The sequence below is a fragment of the Scardinius erythrophthalmus genome (assembly GCF_964197995.2).
Source record: "Scardinius erythrophthalmus genome assembly, chromosome: 2".
NCBI classification, from domain to species: domain Eukaryota; kingdom Metazoa; phylum Chordata; class Actinopteri; order Cypriniformes; family Leuciscidae; genus Scardinius; species Scardinius erythrophthalmus.
Window position 1 is genome coordinate 43,224,829 of NC_138222.1, and position 25,654 is coordinate 43,250,482.

The following is a 25,654-nucleotide window of genomic DNA, read 5'->3' on the forward strand; positions in this document are numbered from 1 at the left end:
GGCCAGTAAAATGTAACAAATGACAAAAATATTGTCTAGGGGAAATTGATTCTGGGCATCTGCAAAATATATACCCTTTTGCTACTGTAATATAATATAATTATAGTAATGATAAGATGAAATGTATCTTTTTAACAAAATTATATGGCCGCACATAGTAAGTGCTTTTTGTGTTTGTGTGGTTTCAGTTGTTCCTATATTTTTTCTTAAATTTAGAATAAATTTTAGTATGAAAGATTTTGGTGAATTTGTTCATGAAAATGCTCATACGCAGATTTCACTCACAAATTTGTGTGTATGCATGCTTAGTGAATGAGACCCAATGATATTAACACAAAGCAACAACAATACAATAATCATGGGTTGCTAATCAACCCACAAATACTAAAAGCCTGTATCTCTAAAGACAGATGAGTGTTACCATTAACTGTGTGGAACTGGATTGAGAAGCTCCAATCAGTTGCTGAATGATAAGTGGAAATGTTTGTGCACCTCACAACTGATGCCAGTCAGTTAAATCTGGTGTTATGAACTGCACCCTGCCGCAGTATCTAACACTGTGTCTTATGTCATTTTGACAGGCACATTAAAAAACAGAATCAGAGACCTGAGAGGCCAGTGAAATGAATGGAAGATGTATTTAGAGGGACTGTTAATTTTTATTAGCACTTTTCCTCACTGAGTGTCCAATTATAGCTCTAGTGAGTGAGATGGTCCAGACTGATACAGTTTACAGTAGCTTGTGAGAGTCATTGCTCATATATAAAGTGTGCAAGTTCTTCACATGTATAGGAGATGTCCTGTCCATGGTAACATGGGACATCCTGCATCACTGGCATTCATGGGTCATCTCATATGTCCCTTCTTGGAACCTTGTTTTTTCAGTGTACACTTTTTATACAAGTGTTGTATTTTTTCTCTCTCTCTCTCTCTTTTTCTCAGATTTTTCCTGTCTATTAAGAAATTCTTTGCTCCAGGGCAGAAAGAGGGATAGGGCTTTGTACTCCATAATTAGTCACATTTAACCAGTGCTGTTAAATCCGGAGGCTCATCACATGCTTCTGTTGTCCTGTTAAATTTATTTTTAGTTCCTATGGGGCAGGAAATGATTTTATGGGTTGATAATCATGTAATTCTATGTTCTCTCCTATGCTGCTTTTTATTCCTTCTACTGATCTCTAATTCTCTTTGAAATGATCTTTACGACCTCTTTCCCTTGTCTTTGTCAACACTGTGCCTTCATCTCTCTTTCAGATGGACGCCCAATAGGAGTTGAGGGTATCCAAGTACTAGGAACAGGAAACCTGATGATCTCTGATGTCAGAGTTCAACATTCTGGCATTTACGTCTGTGCAGCCAACAAACCAGGAACCCGTGTGCGCAGAACTGCTCAGGGACGTCTTGTTGTCCAAGGTGAGCCTTTTCTAAAAACATTTTTTTTTTTTAAATAACGTTCCCAAAACTATATGTGACCCTTGCTGGCAAAATGAGTCGGAATGCGCACAGGCTAATTACAAGCTACAGGCAAAACAAGTGAAAAATGTTAATTTTGGTCAAATTTGAGGTTTTCACAAAAATGATTTAATAAAGCCCTCGTCTGGTGACCCCAATGCTCCAAATAGGAATTTCTAAAAGTATCTTTATTTAGTAAAAGTAACTTATCTTTATCCTTATTAGAGAGGAGTACCTGTAACTTGTCCATGAAAATTGCTGTTTTTCTCTGCTTGCCTCTCGATGACTGCCAGTTCCCCTCAGCACAAGTTTTGGTATTGCATTCCAACTTTGTGAATATTCATAGCGAATTCTTGATGTCAAGAGTCTGAACCAATGAAATGTGATTTTCAAACTCATGATGATGTAAACAAAACGATCTTTCTCGCGCTGACTGACAGGTCCGAAGCGTGCGCACAGACACCTCTCAGACAGCGTGCGATCCCGGTATACACATAAACACAGTATTTCAAAATATCTGCCTAGCGAGTATTCAGGCAAACATTATCTGTTATGTCTTAAATTAACATTTGGTTAACTTTTTTAGGAAAAACATCTGATGTGTGACATTATATTAGATTCGTGTGGGAACAGTAGGTCTGTCAGTCTCATTAATGTTAATCAAACAGTTGTGGTATCATGGGGAAAAAAGTGAATAAATATATGTTTTTTCTATAGATATTGGTTTTGACTTGGTGTGTGCCAAATTTGGTGGTATTACCAGAGATTTTAAGGTATGGTTGCGAGGTGATTGGAACCTCCTGATATTTCACAAAATTGAGTTTAGGACAGTTTAGGAGTATGTGTTTGATTTGTCTCAGCTTCAAAGCTTCGCAAATATATATAAGATATAAACACATTAGTAGTATGTGGAGAAAAAGTAGCTTGTTGCTAGAAAAGCTATACACTACACTAACAACTGAATTATTGTGTGTATTGTATTATTCAGTACACTACAAAAAATGATTTAGTAGTATCACTACTTTTAGTAGTACTTTTATTAGCTGCCTTAGAAGTTAATGACTGAATCTCAGCGGGTGTAAAGTATCCATGATAGCAGGAGCAGCGTTGTAGGGGTAGCTGAGAATTGATATGATCTTAGTGGCCAGATGGTGAAGCAGCCTTTGCTTACAGTAATGCACTTCATTTACATTAAAGAGAGAGAGGAGGAAGAGAGTAAGAGCGGTGTATTGAAAAATGTTATGTAAAAATTGGTAGTAAGAGGGGAGGGGGGAAAGAAGAGATTCTCTCTTAAAATCCCAAGAGAGAAATAAGTGAGAGAAACAGAGAGATAAGAAAAGAAGGAAGAGGTGTCTCTGATGATATATCACAGTGATACATCAATACTCAGTGCCTCAACCCATCCCTCTCTCTCTCTCTCTCTCTCTCTCTCTCTCTCTCTCTCTCTCTCTCTCTCTCTCTCTCTCTCTCTCTCTCTCTCTCTCTCTCTCTCTCTCTCTCTCTCTCTCTCTCTCTCTCTAGTGCACTCAGGGATAAGAAAAGAAAAAGAGAGCAATAATTTGCGGGGCTGTGAGATGCACTGGACAGACCTCTGAGAGCAGTTAGCAACCTCTCTTATCATTTATTTATTGAGAGAAGCTGGTAACACTGAAAATACAGGAGAGAGACTGAGAGCATGATCAACACTTGCGATTAAAGGACTTTAATAATTAAAGCCATTGCACCCTGAACGAGTATGAATGGTGTTATGGTAATTAAAACGGATACAAATGAGCGAACGGTGGCTAATCAGTCAGCAATTTCAAATTTTCCCAGATTAAATGTGTCCTAATTAAGCAGTAAAGGACTATTGGATTAGCTGCAGTCTGTGTCAGTTGGCAGTATTAACATGCGGTGAGTGAGGAGGAGGAGGAGGGTATCTGGTGAGGTTGGGGGCAGCAGAAGCCTCTGGGGTGCTAGAAGATGTTTGTGGTCCAAATATCCCTTCCTAGCTCCCCACATCTGTTCTGCAGCACTTAATCTATTTTAATTTTCACACTGTGTCATTTATGGATTGTCAGTTTCCTCTTCTGGCCCTGTGAAATCTGTTTTTGCCCTTCTCTAATCGAGTTAATCTGATGCTTTCTCTAAGTTCATTCCTGTTACCACCCACTGCTGTCACAATATATTCATTTTAAATGTGATGAAGCCAAAGCAACGTAAACACTCTCCCTCCCTCTCTCTCAGCATTGTGTGCACTGTGTTTTTCTATTTCTATTACCGTTGATAGCATATACGTGACGTATGTAAATGGAACCGGGTGAAATTGGGAACATTAGTGCAAAGGAGCAAACTGGGCTCATTTTTAAATCACTTAGGGAAAATTTCCAACAGTAACTGAGGTTTCCGAAATTTCAAGCCTTTTTTTATTTAATAAACTCATGTTTTGTGTTTGCAATAACTGACTTTTCATTGTCTCTCATTTTTCTTCCTCTTTATCGGTCTACAGCCCCAGCAGAGTTTGTGCAGCCTCCTCAGTCCATTGCTCGCCCGGTGGGCACCACTGCCATCTTCACTTGTCTGGCCCGGGGTGAGCCAGTCCCCCAACTCACCTGGCTGAAAAATGGACAGATCTTAGAGCCCGATGGGCATGTCAAACTCAGGAACAACAACAGGTGAGCTGAAAAAGTCCAGTAATAATAAATGCACAAAAAATAACATTACGATGTCCAGAAATCAATTTAAGTATTACATTGAGTTTAATTTATTGACATAGAACTTATGTTTAATGTGATAGTTTCATCCTTATATGTGACCCTGGATCACAAAACCAGTCACAAGTCGCACGGGTATATTTGTGGCAATAGCCAAAAATACATTGTATGGTTCAAAATTATCATAAATTCGGCACCGGCCGAACATAAATGGACAACTTTAAAGGCGTTTTTCTCAACGTTTCGTTTTTTTTGCACTCTCAGATTCCAGATATTCAAATATTTGTATCTCTGTCAAATATTGCTATATCATAACAAACCATACATCAATGGAAAGCTTATTTATTCAGCTTTTGGGTGATGTATACATCTCAAATTTAAAAAAATTGACCCATGTGACTGCTTTTGTGGTCCAGGGTCACATATCTACTATTGACATAGACCTTATGTTTAATGTGATATTTTCATCCTTATATCTACTATAGGCTTATATCAACGAGAGTATTTACATTAATGGATAAATACGTAGATCTGCATTGATTTGTGTGTCCTAATGGACTGGGGGTAGAATTTTTGTTAAGCGTGCCAGAGGTTCTGGGTTCTAATCCGCCCGTTTATTTTTTGTTTTCTCATTAAAACCAAAGATTTTCATCAGTGATTGTATATCAAGAACAGGGATGTGCATTTTGTTTTGTGATTTCACCAGGACAAATGGTGAGTCTCCGCAACGGTTAGCAATAGATTGCGCTCGTAGAAACGCTCATCTGTGCGGAGAACAGTGTTGCCTTCCGCCATTGATAGCAGCAGCAACGAGCACTCAGCATGATTTCAAAAACAACACATTCCTGTGCCAGATCACCTCTTATTTAACACAAAAATGAATTGCTAATCAGCTGGAGATGTTTCTTTTGTTTCGGGTACATACGTGCAGCGAGATGTTTCAAAAAGAGTGGTGGGGACACGTCCCACCCGTCCCACCTGCAAATTCGCCTATGAGACCAGTGTTATTTGAATGTTATTTATATACTATCATGTTATTTATTGATATTAAATGTTTTATATTTTTAGGTTATTTCATTTTAAAGTAATTTCGTTATGTGCTTTTGTCATGTTGATTTTATTTAGCTTTATTTTTATTTCAGTTTTAGCAATGTTAGTACTTGAACTTAAACCTTGTCATTTATTACCAATGGAGTCACCTTACAGAAGGCATTAGTGAAGGCGCCCACTGTTTGTGTCACTGAAGGACATTCTCATGTTGCCGGTTGTCCTCTCTTAGATAGTGTTATGACAACCATGTTAGGAAGGCACTAGTCGAGGTCATAATATGATACATTGTCCTGCATTCTTCTGATCTAGAACGGGCCTTGTCTGCTATGAAAGACACTCAGCTTTCTGTTTATCTGCTGTGCTATTCTTTTTTTTTCCTTTGCTGTTTTATTTACGATCATGTCTTTGGAAATGGAAATGAAACGTGATTCCTTGTCTATCGCAATAAAAGTTTTATTGCCTGGGATTTTTGTTGTGGTTAAAGAGCATGTTTATGGTGTGAGAGAAAATCAATTTCATTGCGGTTAAAATTTATAACAGCAAAGATGGAGAGAGACATTTCATTGCTAAAAGAAATAAATTGGGAAAGACAAGAAGGCTGAGACAGGCATCAAGCAGGTAGATGTAGAGAGAGCGCAGGAATGGATCAGTTGGAATTTCTGAGTCTCACACCATTAGCTAATTGGCTCATAAAGTGGAATAGTGGGCAGAGAGTTGCTATGTGGTTGCTAATGTTTTCTGAGTATTGCTATGGAGTTACTAGGGTGTTCTACTGGTTGCTGGGGTGTAATGGTTGATTATTAGGTGATTGCTTATTGGCCAAAAAAGCCTTTTGTGTGCAATACATTTATGCATTTGCCAGATACTTTTATCCAAGCGACTTGCACTACATTAAAAGTTCTTGCATTCCCTGGGAATCAAACCCATGAGCTTGGCATTGCTGGCACCGTGATCTGCTGTTTGAGCCACAGGAACATGTCTATGGTACCAGTTGATCCTTCAATCAAACTCTATGGGGTTCTTTTAGTCATTTCAACGTCCAACACTAGAATCATAATTCTGATCACTTAGAAAGGTAATTATACACCTCTCCTCAATAAATCTGTGCATAAATCTTGGACCCATTTCAACAATTGTATGACAAAAAATTATTAGCACGGTTGCTTAGAAAAATAATAGCACACCTGTCTTTAGAGAACAATTTTTTGAAAGTGCTACAATGTTTCCAGTCTTTGGTCAGCCTATGAATGGATTGTTTATAGTTTTAATAGTGCATTAAACTGGGATAAGAGTGAGTATTGAAAACAATTTCACAGTTCACCTTTATGGTGTTATATTGTCAGCTATATTGTTTATCAGTGTTATTGTCATATGACATAAACGTACACACTCGGCATGTGCAAACCCATTAGCTTGTCTTTTTGCCCTCACCTCTCTTTTGTACATGCTCACGCTCTCATGAGTCTCCACTGAGATGCACACTGACTTTTACACGAATTTGGAACATCTAGAAGCAGGAGTTCAGATTGTTTTTATTTATACAGCACTGCTTTTTTATGTACTGTATTGTGTATACATTTATGCATTTGTCTGCTGTTGGTCACACACATAGTGTACTTTATAATATTGCTATGCCTAAATTCACTTATCAATCATTTTAAATATTATTTTAGTTTTCAGTGTTGTATTTTTTTGTTTATATATATATATATATATATATATATATATATATATATATATATATATATATATTGAATATCAGCCAGTTATCGGCTGTAACAAGAAAATAATTACTGACTATAGTTAGAAATGTAATTAAATACATTTTTAAAAATAATTATGGAGAATGTTAGGATTGCACAATATACATGTTATCATGTTATCAGCACCATTTTTTATATATATTTTAAGGTTTAGATTACCTTTTCCATCATCTATAGCACTAATTCAAAGGGCACTAACTTAAAGAGAGAACAATAGATTATATATCACAGATTTAACCCTTACAATCTTTTGAAGAAAACTGTTCCTTTTAAGAGTGTGTGTTGAGTCTGTTGGTGCACATGTAACTGTGGTAACAGTTGTGTGTTTTTGTGCTCAATAATAAGTGTGTTTGAGTTTTTAGTGCACTTTAGTTTTCTTAAAATCAGCTATTTATCATATATTTATATAACACGCCTAGGACTTTTGCACAGTACTGTGTATATATATATATATAAAATATGTAAAAAATAAATAGCTAAATATTAATAAAAAGATACCACATAAGCAACTCTAAAATCTTCCTATATTTCCAGAGCTATTTAAAGGAGGTATAATACATAAATAAATAAATAACCATTTTTGTCTTAAAAGCAGAGGTATTATTTAAGGAAAGTGACAGTAATAATAAAAAACAATTAGATTTCCAATAGTGGAATCATTGTCACTGATTTTTGACATATAATCGAGGAAAAGGCCTACAAGAAGATTTAGATACTCAGATGAGATATTTAAAAAAGAAAAACATGGGCATTTTTACATTGAAGACACGGGTGTTAAAGAAAATGACAGTAAAACAAATTGCAATTAAATTTCATAGTGTGTCATCGTTTTATTGATTTTTGACAAGTGATTGATTATGGCATTATTTAATACTAAATCAGTCGAACACTAGTGAATGTGCGTGTGCTCTCTGTATCGGCGCAGGCATTTGCAGACATGTGTTAGAGTGCTGCAGTCAGAGCGGAGGTCATGCAGTTCAGTAGCTGCAGGAGCAGAGGGTGGGGTCACTGTCTGCTCCATAAACATAAAACACTATTACAGCAGTAATCAAAATGCCACAGTGACCCGCAGTCAAATCACACTGCACCGGCCGGCTCTTAGAAGGACTTTGAAGGTGGTTATATATTATGTGTGCATTTCACATACTGCGCATACATGCATGTGTGAATGTGCCCTGTTGCTGAGTTTGATCATTTTTAATCTTGTAGTTTGGTAACTCTTCAAAGAAGGGCTTCTTTCACTGAGAGCCTTTTCCCTGGTCTCAAGTTTGATCCATCATGTTTTTTCATTGCTAAAATGCAAAAGTGACCATGTAGACTAGAAGAGCCATGGCACATACTCACGTATGACACAGGTTTGAATCGGACCTAAAATCTGTTTATCTACTTTACTGTCCAATCTCTGCTGTCTTTCATGTTGAAATGAGCATGCAGAGACTTTTTTTAAGAAATATTTTTAAACCTTATTTGAGAATCCACGTGGACCATTTTCACCATGTTTTGCAGCTGAGCAGACAAAAGAGTGCTCATTTCTTTCCTTTCTTTCCCTCTTTTTGTCCATTTTTAAACTCCATTGGCCTTGACCTCTGACCTCTCCTGCAATCAGTCATTTCCACCTGGCTTTCACTGAGTGGAGAGTCAGCTAAGCACCCCTTCCTCATTTGCCTCTCCTCTACCTAACACTCCCCATTTCCCACCCTCTTCTCATCTTTCCCCCTCTCTCTCTCTCACTTTTAGAGGACTGAATAAGGGTGACCACCCCATTCAAGAGGCAGTGCTCTGTGACGACTGTGCAAACATGCTCTCAGTGTGCTGAATAGCAGCCCTCCTGTCTCAGGATGCTCTCTGTCAATCCTAGGAGAGGCCAGGATGTATAGACAGATAGAGAGGGTGCAGATGGTCCCAGCACAATGTGTGCTGTTCCTCTTCAAACATCAGTATTCTGAACAACTATTTTATTTATGTTTCTAAATGGTCTAGAATTTTCTATATCTGCAATTTAATGTGCATAACAATTCGTTTTAATATACTGTAGTTAGATTTTAATATAAATTTTAATATTGCTGGCTAGTTGCAAAAGTTAAGTGTGGCTCTTTAAAAAGGTTCAGAGAATGATGAAGAAACAATAATTTATTTCTAATGTGAACTCAAATTGACCCTATTTACTTTCAAAATGCGCTCTGACTCATTTCTGAAACTGAAAAAATCAGGTTTGTTTAGCTTATATTTGTGTGGGCCTATAAGGAAAGTTCCAAGAAAAATTAGACAAAACAAGCATTAAAATAAGCTATTAATGAAAGGATAAGAAGAAGAATTAATTCGCCCCGTCAACGACTTTTTTTCTTTTTCTTTGAAGAACCAGGGTTCCCATTGTCATGAAAATAAAATCGTATAACTCCATGAGAATATTTATACTGATTATGCGTTGTTCTAGTTATGCCCAGCTCTAAAATATTTTATTGGGTAGAAAATATGTAGCCTATTTTTTAAATGTTATCCTTAAAACTTAGCCAGTAATTCACGAACAACTGGAAAAGTCATGGGGCCTTTGAACATTGTTGTGGACAATGAGGGGTCTGTTTGGGCCTTAGTGGGCATAACTGACACTGACTGTGCTGCTTGTGGGGAGACTAATGTTTGTCACACTGTTCCTCGGAGAGCTGGGATGACATTATGAATCATGGCTGATAGATTGGTCCATAGAGCACAGGGTTGGGGGTATGACTTGGAAGCATGTCATGCTGGTGTGAAATTACAAAAACAGCTGGATTTATTGTTAGCTTAATTAGTGTGTGTGGGCTGTACAGAAAAAGTGGAAGCGGTGTGAAGTTGCCAACCAGCCCTAGCCATTGATCTCAACATTCTTCCAACAGAGATCTGTTAGCATGTTTTACAGGTGAATTAAACACTTCACACATAATATGTCAAGCTGGTTCATATAGAAGCACCCATAAATATGTGGTTTAGAGATGCAGTTTGGCAGAGGAGAGTACACATTTTTCTGTATCTTTGAAATTAGCATTCACATTTATTAATTTAGAAGACTCTTTTACCCTAAGCGACTTACAATGGAGAATGATACAAGCAGAAGGGATTAATCAAAGGGATATGCTAATAAGAAGCTATACCATGTCAAATTTCCATATAAGTACCAGAGCAGGAGTGTAAGTGCAGAAAAGTTCTTGATTTTAGTGCAAAAGCCTACTTAAAGAGGTCTCTTCAGTCGTTTTCTAGAAGATTGCGATGGATTTTACGGTTTAGGTGAAGGTTCATCCCATCAAACGGAGAGAAAGTGACCTTGCACCACAATTATAATTGCACCACTAGACATCGCCAATTCAGACGATCGAATTGAGCACAGAAATTGATTCAGCCACGTCTCACAGAGCAACACTGACCTCAATAACCTGAAGACAAAAGTGATCCCATACTATAGTATCAAATAAAAATAAAAAGCATCTAGTCCTGTCCACACCTAGGTACTGTAAATGTAGCAAGAGTTCTGTAGCATCTGTATGCGTGGGGAGTGTACATGTTGGAGAGATAAAGATTGCTGGAGGCTGGTGGTGAGACATGAAGAGTATGAAAGAAAGGATGATAATCTCTAGGACTGAATAGCATGTAAAAAAAAACCTTGCCTCTTAGGCTGCATGTGTTTAAAATAGATGAATGATTTCACATACGCGCATACATTAAACGCCTTTCCGTTTTCCCATTCACTCTGAAGCAGCAATATCGTAACACCCCTGCTATTTGTTCGAGAACACAAACCGCATGCAACTATATCACAAAAAGAAGGTGTGGTTTAGCAAAAGGCTTGCATATGCTGAGAGCTCTCATTTTCATATCCTTGCCCTTTAAGTGGTAAAAAAAAATTATTTATTTTTCATGGCCTCAGGATTAAGGGAGAAAAAAAATGAATTATATATTCAGCACTAATAATGCACCCCCCATCCACCATCCCTGTATCCCCCAACAATGAAGGGGAGCACAAAGGAGGAGGTGTTAAAAACACTGAAAGAGTGAGAGCTGAAAAATAAGTGAGAAACTAGTGAGAAAGAATAGAAGGTGAAGAGGATGATTCAGGAGGGAGGAGTTTGACAGATGGTTGGGTTTGCTTCATGTTAATGAGCACCCAGAGATGGTGGGTGCATATGGTTTGTTTTTTTGCTTTATTCATCCCAATTACATCATTTACACTGGAAAAAGATTAGATGTGTCAGTGCACTTGGGTGAGCCCTTTTATGTAGGACTTTCTGATAGGGATGCACAGATATAAGCAATTTATATACGGATAAGCCAATTATTATTTTCATGTTATGGCTGATATTAAAATGTATGCGATTTTGTCTAAATAAATTAAAGTGTTTCAATTAAATAAAACACTTAAAACTAAAATATTTGTAATGGGAATTTAGGAATTACAATATTATAAATTACAATATGAAAAAGGGATATTCATTTTGAGATTTGCTAAAGATTAGATTTAACAGTGTTTAACAGATTTAACAGAATTATTATCATCTAACACTCGCATTAAGTTCATCTTTAAAAATATTTTTTAAAGATTAACATTATATGAGTGTTAGATGGCAGTAAGGATTATTTAAATGTAAAAATAGGGAAAATAAGCATGCACAATTAAATATCCAATATTGGCTGATATATATTCAATACTGACTGATAATTTATTTATTCTTTTATATCAGCTGATAATCAATATCATACCGAATCGTGCATCCCTGCTTTCTGACATTAGTGTTTCTTGCTCAGGTTAAAAAGTCTTTCTTGCTCTCTCTCTCTCTCTCTCTCTCTCTCTCTCTCTCTCTCTCTCTCTCTCTCTCTCTCTCTCTCTCTCTCTCTCTCTCTCTCTCTCTCTCTCTCTCTCTCTCTCTCTCTCTCTCTCTCTCTCTCTCTCTCTCTCTCTCTCCCCCCTCTTCTGCTAGTACTCTGACCATCTATGGAGTAACCCAGGAGGATGAGGCCATATATCAGTGTATTGCAGAGAACAGTGCGGGCTCTACACAGGCCAGTGCTCGTCTGACCGTCCTGTGGGCTGATGGGTTGCCGGGTGTGCCCACGGGTGTACGTGCAGACACCCTTTCTCCAACTTCCATTCAGGTGTCTTGGAAAGAGCCCACCCAAAACACTCAGGACATAATTGGATATGTGCTCCATATCCGCAAGACTGCTGGTAAGAAGACTACTTATGAACCTAAACACACACACACACACACAAGCACGCAAAATCAAATCAAATCTAATTTACTCAGCTCTTCTCCAGCATTGAATGTAAAAGGCTCCCCAGTAAATCAGTATTTTATTTAAAGTAGAGGTCGACCGAAATTGGATTTGAACCGATACCGATAACTAAGTTGGGCAGTACCTGCCGATAACTGATTGATTAGCCGTTAGTTTTTTTTAGTTTTTTAAAGAAATGATTCTGAATCGAAACCTAACACTCAAAGTAAAATATTCCTAAACTTTATTACAAAAATAAACAGTATAGGCTAATGCATGAAAATGTAATGAACTTTTAAGTGAAATATTCAAATATTAATATACTATATTAATTAAAGCATTACAGGTCGTGTGTGTGTGTTGCTATAACTTAGAAACATTGCATGTAAATTTCAGGAGTAACACTTCACAATAAGTCCCCCTTTGTTAGCATTAGCTAGTATTTTAGTATTTGTAAAAACAATTTTTCATTTATGTTACTATAGTGCATTAACTAATATTATAATTAATCATTTATAATTGTATTTTTAGTAAATGTTGAAATTAACATGAACTGCTGTCTCGGTGAACTGGAGTGCATCACAATGATAAACCGAAACTTAGCAAACACTTGAATCTATATAAAATGTAACTATAGAAAGCTTGAAATGTCTACTTTTTAATGTAAATTTAATAACAGCGGAGCCTTTTCAGCCGATCCCGCAATGGACGCATCCAGAAGAAACAATCAGTGTGGATTATTGCAGATAAGAGAGAGTTTCAGAAATCGGTATCACTGCCGATGAATCTGCAAAACCGATAAATCGGTCGACCTCTAATTTAAAGTGTAAATGTGTATTTCAACAAACGTTATAAAAATACATATTTTATTCCATCTTCACTCTAGGCTCCCTCATTATGGAAATCAGTGAGATTTAAAGTCGATAGCAAATTGCTGCTTTTATCCTGTTGCCATCAACTGTGGTAGCAGTTCACAGTCAGACTAAAGCATTTATGTGACATTTTAAAAAGACAAATTACTGTTTTAGTCTGACTGAAACCAAAATTCTAAAACGCATGTAAAAGTACTTGGTGGCAAAGCATAAGAGAGAGCTCTTTTTCATCAATCCCTCTCTCCTGGGAATCTTTAAAGTTGCATGTTGCTGGAGCAAATACAGCTGAACATCTGATCTGAGACCCACGCTGATGTGCTCTTAAATGTCCTCTGCTGAGCTTTCTCTTTTTCTCTCACTCTCTCTCCTCACTGTGGTGTTACCACGACTATTAGCCACTGCTCAGATATGTCTATAGTATCTTTCATCCGCTGCAGCTTCATTGCCTTACAGCGCTGTGGGATATGTTTTGGATTACGAGCCATATATAATATATATGGTCACTTACAGCAATTTGGCATGAATAAATAATGGAGAGAAATATAACATTTACTGCAGCCATAAAAGTGACTAAGAGAGCTGCCAACATTAAGAGGTGGGCAATTGTCGGGGTTAATCCTTACTCTCACGCCAATGATTTCACTCTCTTGCTCCATCTTTCTTCATTTGTTTTTCTCTCTCATACAATTTTTCAGTGGTCTTTCATGGTCTCTCTTTTTCCTTCGTTCAACCTTCACACTTTACATTCAGACCCAGTGGAAATGGAGTACCAGGAGGCTGTGAGTAAAATGACCCTGCAGCAGGTAATCGGAGATCTGGAGCCTTCCACCAGCTACAGCTTCTATGTGAAGGCTTACACGTCCCGCGGAGCCAGTAAAGCCTCTGAGACGGCTGTGGAGAGCACTCTGGGAGAAGGTACTGTATAAAAACATATTTATACAATCACACGCAAAGTTGTATATAATTAGGTTGTATACAGCTATATCATTTCCAGCTATTTTGAGTTGTTAATTGTGCTGGCAGTAGTCAACTGTGGGGAAAAAATAATAAAGCATTTCTCTCAGGTGTTTTTGATTCAGCGTAGGCTTTAATTCAAGGTTGTTCAGGGTAAAGTTCCCACCTGTTGTATTTTCTATGAAAATACATTCCTGTGTTTGCAAATCCTACAGTCCCTGCACCACCAGCCTTGTTCACGAGGGTGATTAATTCGACCGTGGTTCAGGCCACGTGGGAGCCCTCCACAAAGATGGGCCAGCAGGAAGGATTCAATCTCTACTACCGTAAGGTCCCCGTCCCCCTCTTCACAGGACCCCTCACCTTCCCACGTAATGTGACCCAGTACAACATCACTCAGCTGGGTGAGTCTGGCCACGGTGGAGCTTTATTCATGAAATATGAGCAGAAGGAATTTCTTTGTAAATAATATGTAAAACAAACAAAGAAATAATCTTTTGTTATATATCTTAGGTATTTTTTTGTTGAGAAAACAATGGGACAGTTCATGTATAAATGGATTTATGAACTATTTTTATGCTTGTTTTTTCAAGGCTGTATTTATTTATTTATTTACATTTAGCCTGTTAAAAGCCAGTGGTTTGCTTTACAGTCAAACACAATTAATTGTTGTGTAGTTTTAAAAATATAACATGTGAGCGATGCTCAATTAATGCATACATTTATTTAAATAAAAGCATAACATAACATGTCAGTCATTGTTGTTGTTATTATTATTATTATTATTATTATTATTATTAAACATTTAGCCTGTAGTTTTCTTCACAACCAAGCACAATTCATTATGAATTAAAAAAAAATCATTAATCATTTTGCCATTGAGATTTGTTTGAGTGTTCCAAACCTTTTTTTCTCTCTCTCTCTCGTCAGATCCCTCTTTTGTTTATGAAATTAAGATCCTGGCTTTTAACCAGCATGGAGAGGGCAATGCCACCATGCGCTTTATGTCGCTCAAGGAGGCAGTGGAGAAATCAGGTGCCTGATGCAACACACTTGTTCACTCCCACACATTCAAGCATACTAACTCACTCACATTGACTGTGTGTATGTGTGCATTGTCTTCCTGCAGTGCTAAATACCCCTTGCGACTGTGTAAAAGACGAACAGAATAAAAGCTCCACCACAGGCATCATCATCGGCATCCACATCGGAGTCACATGCATCGTTTTCTGTGTCCTTTTCCTCATGTTCAGCTACAGGGGCAGGTGAGGAAATCAATGCTGTCTGTGATGTGCGTATGCCACTTGTATAGTTTTATAGTGAATGCAGTTGCAGTGGGCGTCAGGTGTTTTATTTTAAATCAATTTCTTTTTCAAGTCAACATGTTTCTTTAGATGCAGAGTTGAATCGCTCTGTCTTTGCAGGTTGAAGATGTGTAAAACCATGCATGCCACCCGACAGGCGGGCCGTAACCCAGCAGGCGTCGTGCTAGAGTCCTCCTCCTCACAGGGGGCTTTGGCCCTTAGCGGCCCCCACAGGTTCAGCCAAGATGGGAATGGAGGAACCCACACTGCAAAGAGCTGCACCGACTCCAATGAGATGGAGAGACTCTTCTCAGGACCATCCCACTTCTCCAGTCCACCTGACACCACCCACACAGTGAGCCTTGGGGAACAATGCATACATTTATAGACATGCGGATTGCATGGTTATGGTTCTTTTCAGAGAACAACTTTATCAGTGCATGAAAAAGTGGGATGGAAAGATATGCATTTTGGAACGGATCAAAGCAAAACCTATTTGACTTAATTATATTCCTTAACCTCATTGAAAAGTACTATAGTATTACCATGTTTGGTTATGTTTATCATTTTTTCACCTCATTCTGTTTGATTATATTTATTTTCAGATTGAGAGCTCTTTGGTCTCCTGTCCATTGAATGAAACTCAGATTTCCACACTTCCCCTTGAAGGCTTCAGTCTGATGGAGGAGTGTGAGGTGCAGTTCCGGCGGCATCTAGCAGAGGGCCAACAGGATGAAGACTGATGAAGAAATGAAAGCCAAGAATATCCTCTACTCAGACTCCTGTCCAACTCAGGTCAACTGAAGTATTCATATTTTTTAGTTCTGTTTTTATCGTGCAAAGAATATATTATTCTTAAGTTAAGTTCCCTTTGTGGGAATCACTGGACTGTAATGCTGGGGGTCTCTCTGGCCTCATAGTGGGTGAGGTTCTGTGATGGACGGCTATTATTTCTCATTGGTAGGTGAACAAATACACTTTTGCAGTTACAACTGACAGCATACATTCTCCAGTCAGTAGTATCTATAAGTGATATTATTCGGCTTCTTGTGCATAACAAAGAAGTATTTTTCCTTCTACCACATATTAGTTCTGTTTTTCGATGTGCTGCCTTCCCTTAACCTACCAATGATTTCACAAGCCCATCCAGTGGAGACCAAGACCTTCTTCCAGGGATTTCAAATTATTCTCAGGATTTTTTTTTTTTCACTGATATCAATGTTTTTGTTTGTTTGTTTTTTTAATTAGGTTTCAACCTTCATAAAGACTTGGCTATGTGAACCTTAGAATTTGCAACAAAAAACCTACCTCAGCTGGAATGAATGTCTTGTAGGAAGTCTTTGAGATCTGCATATTGCTGTCTGTTCTGTTTTTATACACATCATGCATTCAGTCAAAAGAGAAAAAGGTGCTTCTCTACCTCAGATTTCAAGGACTGCCGCTCTCCTTGCTTGCTGAAGCAAAACAAGAAAAAAAATCCAACATATAGCACTTCCAAATGTTGAAGTCATTGTTCTACCTCAAAATAACAATGTTGTTATTGTCCTTGTGGTTCTTTTCTGATATTGCAACACAGCCTCTGTTTGTAAGATCCTGGCTTCACTATGTTGATTAATTGCTGTGTTTTGATATGTCAGTACCTCATGCCAGGTGACAGATGACATTGTTCTATGAATTCTGCTTGTAAAGATGTTTTGATAGTGTCCTTGTATTCGTGCAGAATTTTTTTGTTCTATGTTTCCTGATCAGAGTATTTTTTATTTTACACGTAGTCGACGCAGTAAATTGGAAAGACTTTAAGATAAACGGCACTGTTACTAATGTCTTCAGGATAAAAATACTGCGCTCAGATGAACAGCTGGAAGAAGAGAGACCACCGTACGCAAAGCTGGATATACACATAAAATAATTGAATAGCTTGTGTTTTGCGTGTCATGTGACAATGGAAAGTGGGGGATGAACAAGTATGTAAAGCGTTCTTTACAGAATTAAGCACATATGCTGTTTTTATGGGTGCCGATAGAAGTAAGTGGTGATGTAGTTTAGATGCATATATCACGTGTTGTGATATTTCGTGAAGATTTGAAATTGAAAATTGAATCTTTGCCTGGGTTGTAACTACAGGACTTGTGATCAATTACAAGCTCAGCTCCCTTCAAGCACCCTTAGATACTGTTGAGGCTGTTCAGATACTCTGCTGTATGGTACGAAATGAACGCCAAACTGGAAGAACTGGGCATTCTAGAATTCTCCAGGAAGTGAACATTCCATTAGGAGCCAAAGCCACTGGAGATTCTCATGGCTTCTATGTGGCTACATCTTTCTTTCTTTTTTTAATATCCCAAGCCCCTCATCCATTTTCAGTGCCACATTGATCAGGGAGCACAAAGTGCATCAGATGTACGCACATAACTCGCACCCATAACATCTGTTGGCATTAGAATGCTAAGAATGATGAGTAGAGGATGCTTGAGCTACCACTGGTCATCTCTTCATATGTCTGGCCAGCTATTGAATTGCTTTTCACTGTGTGCTCAGCCACCCAATCCAAGACCAGCTGTTTCTTTTAGCGGGGAGGAAAGTACCAGCAAGATGTTCTTACTCCTCTGGTATCCCATAGTGCTGTGGTGCATATATATATAAATAAATATATATATAACCTACCTCGACACAGCAGTCATGCTCTCAGGTTGCTCCTATTCTGATGGGGAGATTGTATTTTTTTTTTTGTACACATACATGCAAACATACATTTACACATCAGTGGAGAACATCTCTATTGGGCCCTTTATCAGATCAGTGCGTTGCATTAGCTTTTCATGCTCTTTGATTTTGTGAATGTAAAGTGATATTTTTTCATGTTATGTTTGTCTGTATCAAATACTCATGTTTGCTTTATTTTGGCTAGTTTAGATGACTCGTCCATCGGTTTTGCCATCATCGTCTTTGTTCTTAATTTAAGGAGAGTCATCATCAGTGTGTGTAGATAAGAGTCAAAATTGCATATTTTCATAACGCCCACAAATTCTGTTATACATTTTTTTTTATGAAATGAATAAAGTCAGCCTAGATAATCAAAAAATCCCATTCATATAAGGTATATTGCCTCAAATACTGGTTCTGGAACAGAATTGCACAGTATATTACAGTGTAGAAAAGACTCAGACTATGTGCTGTATATTTATTGTACCAAATGCGCTGTAGTGTTGTCATTGGAGACTGTAGATGCTTTTGTGTTGTCTATATACAGATAAGTGCTCAATTTATTGGCTGTGTTAAATAGAATTAATGGAAAAGGATCTGAACACCAGAAGGTATTTGATACTCTGTGCTGTAGAACATTGTCCCTAGTAATGAAAGTCTCTATGAAATATCTTTTTTGTACAGTTTTGGTACTCTTGACATTCCTGTAAAAAGACTAAATGTTTCCATCTGATGTGTAATGCGATACAAGTAATTCTCAATACTGTTACATTTCCAAAAGCCATCTGCAGTTAGGTGCACTTTTGTTACTTGTTTCCTGATGGATTTGGTCTTGTGATATTTGTAAACTTGTCGTGTGCAGATCAGTACAATTGAGTATTTTTAAACCAGTAATGAACATCATCAGCCTTCATGTTATAATATTTGTAAGATGCCAGTGTGGTAGTCTGTTTTATAGAAAGCTGGGCTTGATTTGGTTGAATTAGGGTGGATTTTAGACCACAGACGGACAGGTGCTCTTTTCAGTTTATCAGATCATGTCTACATCAGACTGATGACATGAAACTCATCTTTATCTTCTCCTCCTCTCAGCGTTTTAGGGGGGTATTTAGTCCTTGTCTGCATTTTAAATTAAGGGGTAATCTGAGCTGTTTCGCCTGCATGGAACCTGTGATGATAATCATCATGCCAAAAAGTCTGTTGTTGTGATAAATCATTAGAGCCACAGACTTTTCTGGTCTGCTCACAGTGCTTGGTCTCGCTTTGTTTCCATTCAATATTTATATAGTTTCTGGCTCCATTCCATGAAAGAACAAAGGACATGTTACCAAAATGGCCTCTCGCCTCTAGAATCTACTTCACACATGTTATACACACACACACACACGCGGTCACATGTCTGTAAAGAAAGACATGTTTGTGTCAGCATTAGTGCCGTGTCCCAGATTTCCCCTGGGAGACTCATGGATGAGGCATTAGCATGTAGCAGCTTCAGCTTCGGCCAGCACTATGGCAACCCCGACCTATTCACAGCAGCAGAAAGACGTTCAAACTTTGAATCTGTAAAACAAACAGCGTTTTGTATTGGATAATATGTACCAGTTTCAGTCTGTTAAGCCCCTTTCAGGACCAGGATTACATAGGAGTGCGCTTTTTGCTTTGAGTGAGGGGACCCATAGCAGCCCAACTGAGAGGAATTTATACGCTCGCTTTCACAGTTTTACACACACAGAGGCTTTAAACTTGTATTTGATGCAACATACCTTGATCACAAAGGTCTGAATGCTATCTAAATCATTTCACTTATTAAAGCATGAGGTCTCTAGTAGCAACTGGGGATGTCTGATGTTACCTTGTTTAACCGACAGCATGACACAGATGGAATCCATAGAAGTTAAATGACCTGGAATACTCATATTTGTTATTGTAAAGTACAAATCATAAAAGTATAAATCATGTGCTGTTTCCAGAGAATTGTTTGTACCGATGTAAAATTCACATTGATAAAAATATTTTACACATTAGATTAAGGCTAGTTAGCAAGCACAATATGTTAGAGCGTTAAATGGATGGCACTAACAGTTCTTGCATTTCTTGTGTTCAAACTGACAACAAACAAGTCTAATTTGACCCTCGTTTAGGTTCCTAACACATCTCAGCTTGTTTACAGCTGTTATATAGGCTGTACATTCAGTTTTGTTAATAATACAGTGAATGTGAAGATGACCGTCACTTCTGTAAAACTGTGTTCATGACTGAAGCACTGAAAATCTCCATACCATGGTGCTATTTCTGTCACTGCTGCGAATCATTGGATGCTCTTGTCATTTTGTAGAATTTTCATGTTCAACTTGTTCTTTCGTTTGGATATTTACTGTGATACTCGCTGTCTTCCACAAAACAGTGAATGTATCCTTGCATCATTTGAATCTGCTTTGTAAAGTTCTGTGTAAAAGACCTGTGTGTTTCATTAAGGGAAGTTACGCATTGATGTCTCAGCGCAAACTGTATTTGTGTATAGCTATTAAAGAGCTGCATATGATTATGGAAATGTAATGCACTTGCAAGGTTAGCACAGACTGTTCAAATGTGTGTCTGTAATCCACCATACAAACTTTAAATCTGGAGCTCAGCAGGAAAACAGTGCCTGGGGACAAACTCCAGCAAGCAATGGCTTTTGTGCTGCGTATGACCCTTCAGCTAACCGTTTCGCCATCCAGCCATTTCTCTTCACCGAAGAGGTGTCATTTTAGAGGAAGTGAAGAGAGCACAAGAGATCATTTTTAGCTGAGCAGGTGTGAGATGTTCAGTTTTCAGCTCTGTAATTCAGGTCCAGGTAAAACAACTGTTTCCACTGCATTGGAAACAGTTGTTATCAGTTTGTCTTCTCCAAATTTGATGTCTGTAACCCCCTCTGACCACAGACGGTCAGTGTTGTGTATGTACATATGCATATATTTGTATGTGTATATTTATATAAAGAAAGAATACTAGACCGTTTTTAGTGGTTTGTATTGGTTTAGGGTTCATTGTGAAACAATGTTAAAAGTCAATAACAATGATGACAATAAACTAGTTCTAGTTTTAAAAAATGATTCTTTTCTTTGTCAATGACTGCATTTATTCACAGCTCATCTTTCCCAGAGTGTTTCAGTGAATCTGTGTCTGTACACATTACTCTTCAAAAGTTTGGGGTTGGTAAGATTTTGATAAGTCGTTTATATAAACAGTAATATTGTGAAATATTGCAATTTAAAATAATATGTAATGTGTTTGGTGCTTAAGTAACATTTCTTATCAATGTGCCGGTTAATATTTTTTTTGGAAACAGATTTCTTTAGAATAATTTGATCAATTTAATGCATCCTTGTTGAAATAAAGAATTTATTTATTTCCCAAAAAAAAAAAAAAATTTTACTCACCCCAAAAGTTTAAATTATTGTGTAGATTTGGATACAGTATGTTTGCAAACCTGTGTCTGTGTTTGTGTGTGAGGATCTAAATTTCCCTCGTCAGCTCTGCAATCTCTGCTAATTGACTAGCTGCAGTGTTCAGTATTGCACATGGATTGATTACACTGCATATGGAAATGCATAAATTATTAACCCAGATGCACAGGCAGAAACATTTATCATACTATATTTCCCAGCAATTGCAACTTTGTCATGAAGTATCCCAGATCTAAAACGTCCAGTCGCTTATGCATAAGAATGGTGGTTTATTTGGGCTCTAATTCATCAATAACAGATTCATTAATGTTGTGCTCCAGCAGTTTTTAATACAAAAAAAAAATCAGATGATCCTAATGCACAGCCATGTTAAATTGTACATTTAACGTATAGATAAAGGAAGCAAAGAAAAAGTGGAAGAGAAACTTCCCCTTTTGCCAATCATCCATTGTCTGAACTGAACACAGAAGTCACTTCAGTTCCATTTAATATTCCACACTGAATACCGTTTATGTCCTCTATAAATCTGTGACTGTTCTCTCTTCTCTTTAATCTCTTTTTCCCTCTTTGTTTTTTGTGTGTGAAGAAAGAGAAAGACGAAGTGTGTGGTCATTGTTGTGCTGCTTTCTTTTTTCTGCAGCTATCCACACCTTTCTTTCTTTCTTTCTTTCTTTCTTTCTTTCTTTCTTTCTTTCTTTCTTTCTTTCTTTCTTTCTTTCTTTCTTTCTTTCTTTCTTTCTTTCTTTCTTTCTTTCTTTCTTTCTTTCTTTCTTTCTTTCTTTCTTTCTTTCTTTCTTTCTTTAATCACTTTCATCATTTTTGTCTTTCTGTCATTTCTTTCTTCCCTTCCTTTCATTTCTTTCATCATCTCTTTCTTTCCTTTGTCATTTCTTTCTTTTCCTTGTCACATTTCATCATTTTTGTCTCCTTTTTTCTTTTGTCATTTATTTTTAAATTTCTTTCTTTTCTTTGTCACATTTTAACTTTTTTGTCACCTTTCTTTATATTTCTTTCTTTTAAGATTTCTTTCTTTGTCACATTTTCACCTTTTTTCACCTTTGTCACATTATTTCCTTTTTTTTCTCTCTTTCTTGCTTGCTTTCATTATTTGTTTCCTTATTTCTTTCTTCAGGTCTTTTTTTGTGTTCTGTTTCTCTGTCTTTATTTCATCATTTCTTCCAGACTTCTCAGCCATTACGTGGTTCCCAGGTGACTGCTAGGGAGAGGGAGGAAAAACATCCTCCTAACGTTGCTAATCGGAATCAGCCAGGCGGTTCCTGCTGCTTTGCTCTGATAAAGAGTGCTGTCTGTATGTGTGAGGGCATCAGTGTGTTTGTTTGTACTTGAAAATATGACGATGTCCATTTGGGGGGCACTGTGTACACTGTACAGGATCACATCCCGAGAAAATGTCATGTGGCGTGTGCCCCCATTTCAGCCAGCCGTTCCCTAAGGCCTGCCCTCTGTGCTAAAGAGAGAGACATCAGAGCTTGTTTTTGGTATGTGTTTTTTTTATTTTTTCTATATTAAAATGTTGCTCTACATTAGATTTGCACAGTAGGATGTGATGAAACACTTTAACAAAAAGGAACAATTTTTAAGATGAGAATATAAAGGAAGTGGGGAATGAGTCCAGGGTGTCGCTTTGGGCCACTCCAGAAATACTATTATATATATTTGCCAGAAATAAATCCACTGACCTTTATTGCGGCTGACGGAGATATAGAGTGCTGATTCCACAGAGATCCACGTGCCTAAACACACAATTTATGAGTGTGATCAAATCCCAATACACAAACACGCCGTAACCCATGCACTCCCCAAACCTGTTGGCCCCTCAGGAGAGGACAGGGAGCAGAGATGAGGTTGGGGAGGAAAAGAACCTCCATGGGCATCTGACAACAGTGTGTGAAACAGGACAAAGAGAGAGAAATCATAAAGCCAAATTCATTGTCATGCATACAGTATCTACACATGTGAAAATCTAAAGAAAAGAGGAATGTGTTGCAGAACAGATCAAATGGAGAAAGGAGGGTGTGATTTGAAGTCATGTTGAATGTCCAGTTTAAGACCCAGTAATAAAAACTTGCCTTCACACAATAATACGATAACAGTTATTTAGTTTTTAGTGGAGTGTCAGTAATATTTTTCCAATTCATTCCTGCAAGGCTAATCATACTCCTTTGTGTGCAAGTCAAATTGCTTTTCCCGGCCTCTGTTCCTGCTATACAGAGAGAAAATGAAGGTTTTGCTGCAGTGAGGCACATCAATGGAGAGCTGTAAAAAAAAAAAAACTGCAGGGATGTGGGTGGTGGGGGGGCAGCAGATCAATTTCCTCTGTATAAACCTTTATCAATATGGCAACAGCCCAGCTCCCCTCTTTTTTTTCACATCCAGCTGTTACTCTCACTCTGTCTATACAGTATCTCCAGAGAGGAGTGCAGAAGGTAACCTTCACCTGGACAAACCCACAGAACCTCCATCACTGCCGATATAAATTGGATCGTCTGAAGAAAGTTGATACTTAAATGTCACGTGACTGAATCACCATTAAGTCCCCTGGCATATAAAAGAGCAGCCCTTCATCTGGGTGGTTAGCATGTGTGCCACGTATGTTGTTCATAAAAACATGTTTTCTGAATGTACAATATAACGCATCAGTCTGTATTATATGCATACAGTTCATGTAAAGATCTAGGGATATATTTTGAAACAAGAGCTTTGCAAATGTTTAGTGAAGCTGATGCTAATGTTCAAAGTAAACATTGTGACCTAGATAGGGTAAAATAGGTTAGAGAGATTCACGTCCCCTGTGTCGTTCAACATGATAGGTACAAAGAAGCAAATGTACCCCATGTTAAACAAAATTCTGACTGCATGTAAATTAAAAAACATTGCAGGCAGGTTTGAGGTAGTTATAAAAAGATGTTTATGTGTCTACAAATTCAAAGAGCTCATATTATGCATGAAATACCTGCTGAACTTCCTTTTATAATAGACAGAGAATGATTTTTCTGGGTACACGAAAAGGAAGCACAGATCCACAAAAACCAAAAGCTTTCCAATAATGCTTTGCTCAGCAGAACTGAAATGAACTTGGTGATAGAAAAGAAAGAGAGAGCATAAAGAAGAAGCATGTAGAAGTGTGTTTAAAATTTATGTATATTCTCTTTATTTTTGTAGCTGGACCCTTGTTTCCTCCACTGGGATGCAAAGTTACACAAATCTACATTAGAGTCACCTGAAGAGAGCATCTGTTTCCTGAAAAACAAGCTTGACTGCGATGAGAATCGCAGGAGAGCATGATGATGGAATGTGTCTTCAAACTCCTCAGACACCAGTTAGAGAGCTACTGAACGCAGAAAGAAGAACTCTCTGGTCTTCAAATGAATTTCACTGAATCTTCATTTTCTCCCTTACTTCATCGCTTTAAGGGATCTCTTACCTAGTGCCTGCCTCAGACTAGGACACAGACTGTCTAATGCCTGTACAACAATATAGTGTTTTCAAACTGGCAGGCACCAACCTGACTTGCTGGCAAATACAATACCTCAGGAAACAAAGCTGTGTTTCACATTTACAAGTTCCCCATGCTGTTACAATGACCAGTTTATAAGATTCGCAATATTTGCGAGACTCATGCCATCCAGTCTTTGAAAAGAATTCAAGTATTCATTTTTATTTATTTATTTAGTAGGCCTATAGCGAATGAAGAGTTTAGTGTGAGACACGTTAGTCACCTAAGTAAATAAAATTACTGTATATTTTTATTTGGTTTAATCACTCATCTCATTAGCCGACTCAAAACAACTTATATGTTGTTTTTGATTAAATCTAGCCCTTTGTCACAGGTACATCACACACAGACTAAGAATGAAAGGTTCAGCCTTCTGCATTCATCCTAAGTGGCCACCTCAATTCCTGTGCTGTGCAGAGTATGGAATTTACATGTACATTTTTAGAAAAAAGCATTTGATTTGCAAAACCATGAAAGATGGGGCAGTACCCTACTACCCACTTTATTTGGACCAACTTGCTTCTCTGAATCACAACCTGTAAGTATAGCTAATTATTGATGTATATATTCTCTAATCTACCGGGTGCTCAAAATACATAGTTTTGTGTTTTATATTGTGTAGGTCTCCAGCTAACTCACGTTATTACTGTCTTACT

At 37.7% G+C, this 25,654-nt stretch overlaps 1 protein-coding gene across 1 annotated transcript in view; it reads left to right on the plus strand.

Annotated features, from left to right (window-relative positions):
* The window catches only part of igdcc3 (immunoglobulin superfamily, DCC subclass, member 3), a 66,429-nt gene extending 49,181 nt beyond the window's left edge, over positions 1-17,248 (plus strand). The window contains exons 6-15 of the mRNA XM_081358899.1: positions 1,255-1,413; positions 3,941-4,106; positions 11,905-12,152; positions 13,822-13,986; positions 14,241-14,429; positions 14,956-15,060; positions 15,155-15,290; positions 15,450-15,684; positions 15,935-16,124; positions 16,578-17,248. Coding sequence (XP_081215025.1) covers positions 1,255-1,413; positions 3,941-4,106; positions 11,905-12,152; positions 13,822-13,986; positions 14,241-14,429; positions 14,956-15,060; positions 15,155-15,290; positions 15,450-15,684; positions 15,935-16,072 — 1,541 coding nt within the window. The 3' untranslated portion in view covers positions 16,073-16,124; positions 16,578-17,248. The remainder of the gene's footprint in view (positions 1-1,254; positions 1,414-3,940; positions 4,107-11,904; positions 12,153-13,821; positions 13,987-14,240; positions 14,430-14,955; positions 15,061-15,154; positions 15,291-15,449; positions 15,685-15,934; positions 16,125-16,577) is intronic.
* The last annotated feature ends 8,406 nt before the right edge of the window (positions 17,249-25,654 follow it).